Source organism: Amphimedon queenslandica, unplaced genomic scaffold (assembly GCF_000090795.2).
Source record: "Amphimedon queenslandica unplaced genomic scaffold, v1.1 AMPQUscaffold_13330, whole genome shotgun sequence".
NCBI lineage: Eukaryota > Metazoa > Porifera > Demospongiae > Haplosclerida > Niphatidae > Amphimedon > Amphimedon queenslandica.
The window spans coordinates 176,359-178,513 of record NW_003546434.1 but is presented as its reverse complement, the minus strand read 5'-3'; the positions used below and the strand labels follow the sequence as shown (position 1 = coordinate 178,513).

Below are 2,155 nucleotides of genomic sequence, written 5' to 3'. Positions count from 1 at the left end.
ACATTCTCATACACTCTCCCCCCTCTCTCTCTCTCTCCCTCTTTTCATTACTTGTAGTTTCAGTTGGTTCATTCTTCAGTCCCCCAGGGGACTGTCCCTGCATTATATTAAGAAACTCAGTGAGGACCCGGTGGCACAGCTCAGGATTAGACTGCCATATTTCTTCTAATATGCTAAACACACCCACCAGACCAATGTTAACAACCTAATGGAGGAAAAGCAGCAATGAAGATGTAATTAATTTTATATTAAATGTATGTAGTAAATGTAATTTTAGATGTAAAAAATTAGATAAAATTTACATTAAAATCTGCCATTTTGAGCCATTATACGCATGCTCAATGGCACGCAGCCACAAATTTGCCAAATTAAAATTCGCCATCACTAAAATTAAGCAATTCGCCAAATTTAACTCCCTCCAAAATTTCCCGCTACACGGTAAATGAATGGTTGTACTTACTTCCGGTAATGCTTTCTTCTTTCCTTCTTCAGCCTCCTCCTCTTCCTCTTCCTCTTCCTCGTCACTTCCATCATCTTCGGCATATCGGCCATTATACATGTCACATAGGTCCTGCTGTAGGACAAAGTGACGAATCTGAGAATAGACAGAGAATGATGATGGAGCTGGAAACGTGACTAGAGAGTTGTCTCCTTCGCGGATTACAGTTTTCTTCTCTTTTTGCTTTTTAGGAGTAGCTGGAGTGGTCTAGGGAGAGAGAGGGGGAGAGAGAGAGGGGGGAAGAGAAGGAGGGAGGGAGGGAGGGAGGGAGGGAGGGAGGAGGGAGAGGGAGATAGAAATTTATACATCTACTTTAAAATATATATTATACATTATTACATGTATACTACATATATATGTATAATATATACTTTTAATTCTTTAAGTAATAAAAGAGTTTCATGTATTATTGAATGTAGCAATGTAATTATAATGTGTGATCAATTTTTTGCAAATTTCTAATCTACACGTACATATGTACATGTACCATAGTAAGATCAAAGGGACCGCCAGGTGGCACTTACTTCTTTCTTATTAGCATCCTTCTTCTTTTTCTTTTTTGTCTTTTTCAATTTATCAACAGAACTAGAGAGAGATAAGGAAATGTATAAAATACACAGGTCAATGGATAACTGCACATAGTACATTGTAATATGCATGTACATGTATAAATACACAGGTACATTCACTAGATACATGTAAAAATGCAGTAAAAATGCAGCAACAATAATACAGGTAGGCATACACATACTTGTGATTACTATATAAGGATTTCCCACAAAGGATGCTAAATGAGCTAAAAAGCATGAGCTTCATTTGCTGAGAATTAAACCTTTTTATACGTGTATTCAGATTTCGGAATAATACTTTTAAAATTCATAAAAAATCTAATTTTGATCAGAATAAGCTCAAACTTTCTACATAAGATAAGTACATGTATATGTATCTGAAAATCTAATAAAAATGAAGAATTCTCTCCTAGCCATTTTTGATGAAATTTGCCGATGCCCCTGTACTATAGTACAGGGACTTTGGCCAAATTTTTGAGCAATTTAATAAGTAATAAAAATCCAATTTTCATTGGAATAACATCAAACTTTCTACACAACATAAGTACATGCATACGTATTAAAAAGTGTAATAAAAATGAAGAATTCTTTCCTTTTCATTTTTGGCAAAATTCAGCCAAAGTTCCTGTACTATAGTACAGGGACTTTAGCCCATACAATGTATATGTACATGACTACCTAATACCCATAATGAAAAGTAATTCTAATACATGCTTATTATATACTAACTCCTTGGTAAATTCTAATACATGTTTATTATATACTAACTCCTTGGTAAATTCTTCATCAAAGTCTCTCTCGAGTATCTTCTTAAATGACTTGGTGAATGAATTAATAATGATGGACTCCTTCTCAGGTTTCTCTCCTCCTCCATTTTCAATATCAGCCATGTTTTAAATGGCGTCTATAATAGTTCTTCGCTCCCGCTCCTCCTTCCTGAAAAGAAATAAGATATAATAAGATATCCTTCTCTATTTGTTCTTTACTTCTGAAGCTAGTTCAAATCAGGGTCTATAGTCACAGCTTTAGAACTTCAAGTCAACTTCGTTAAGGGGCGCGGCTCAAATTTTCACGTGATACAGACACG

General features: G+C 35.1%; 1 protein-coding gene across 1 annotated transcript; it reads right to left on the bottom strand.

The window, feature by feature from the left end:
• Positions 1–12: 12 nt before the first annotated feature.
• On the bottom strand, positions 13–2,155 carry LOC100631620 (E3 ubiquitin-protein ligase MYCBP2-like; the record flags this gene model as incomplete). The annotated part of the gene is made up of 5 exons (XM_003387654.3): positions 2,055–2,155; positions 1,837–2,004; positions 1,024–1,084; positions 461–706; positions 13–205 (listed from the first exon to the last, which is right to left on the bottom strand). Coding segments are annotated over exons 2-5 (622 nt in total), but the record flags the coding sequence as incomplete, so codon positions are not given.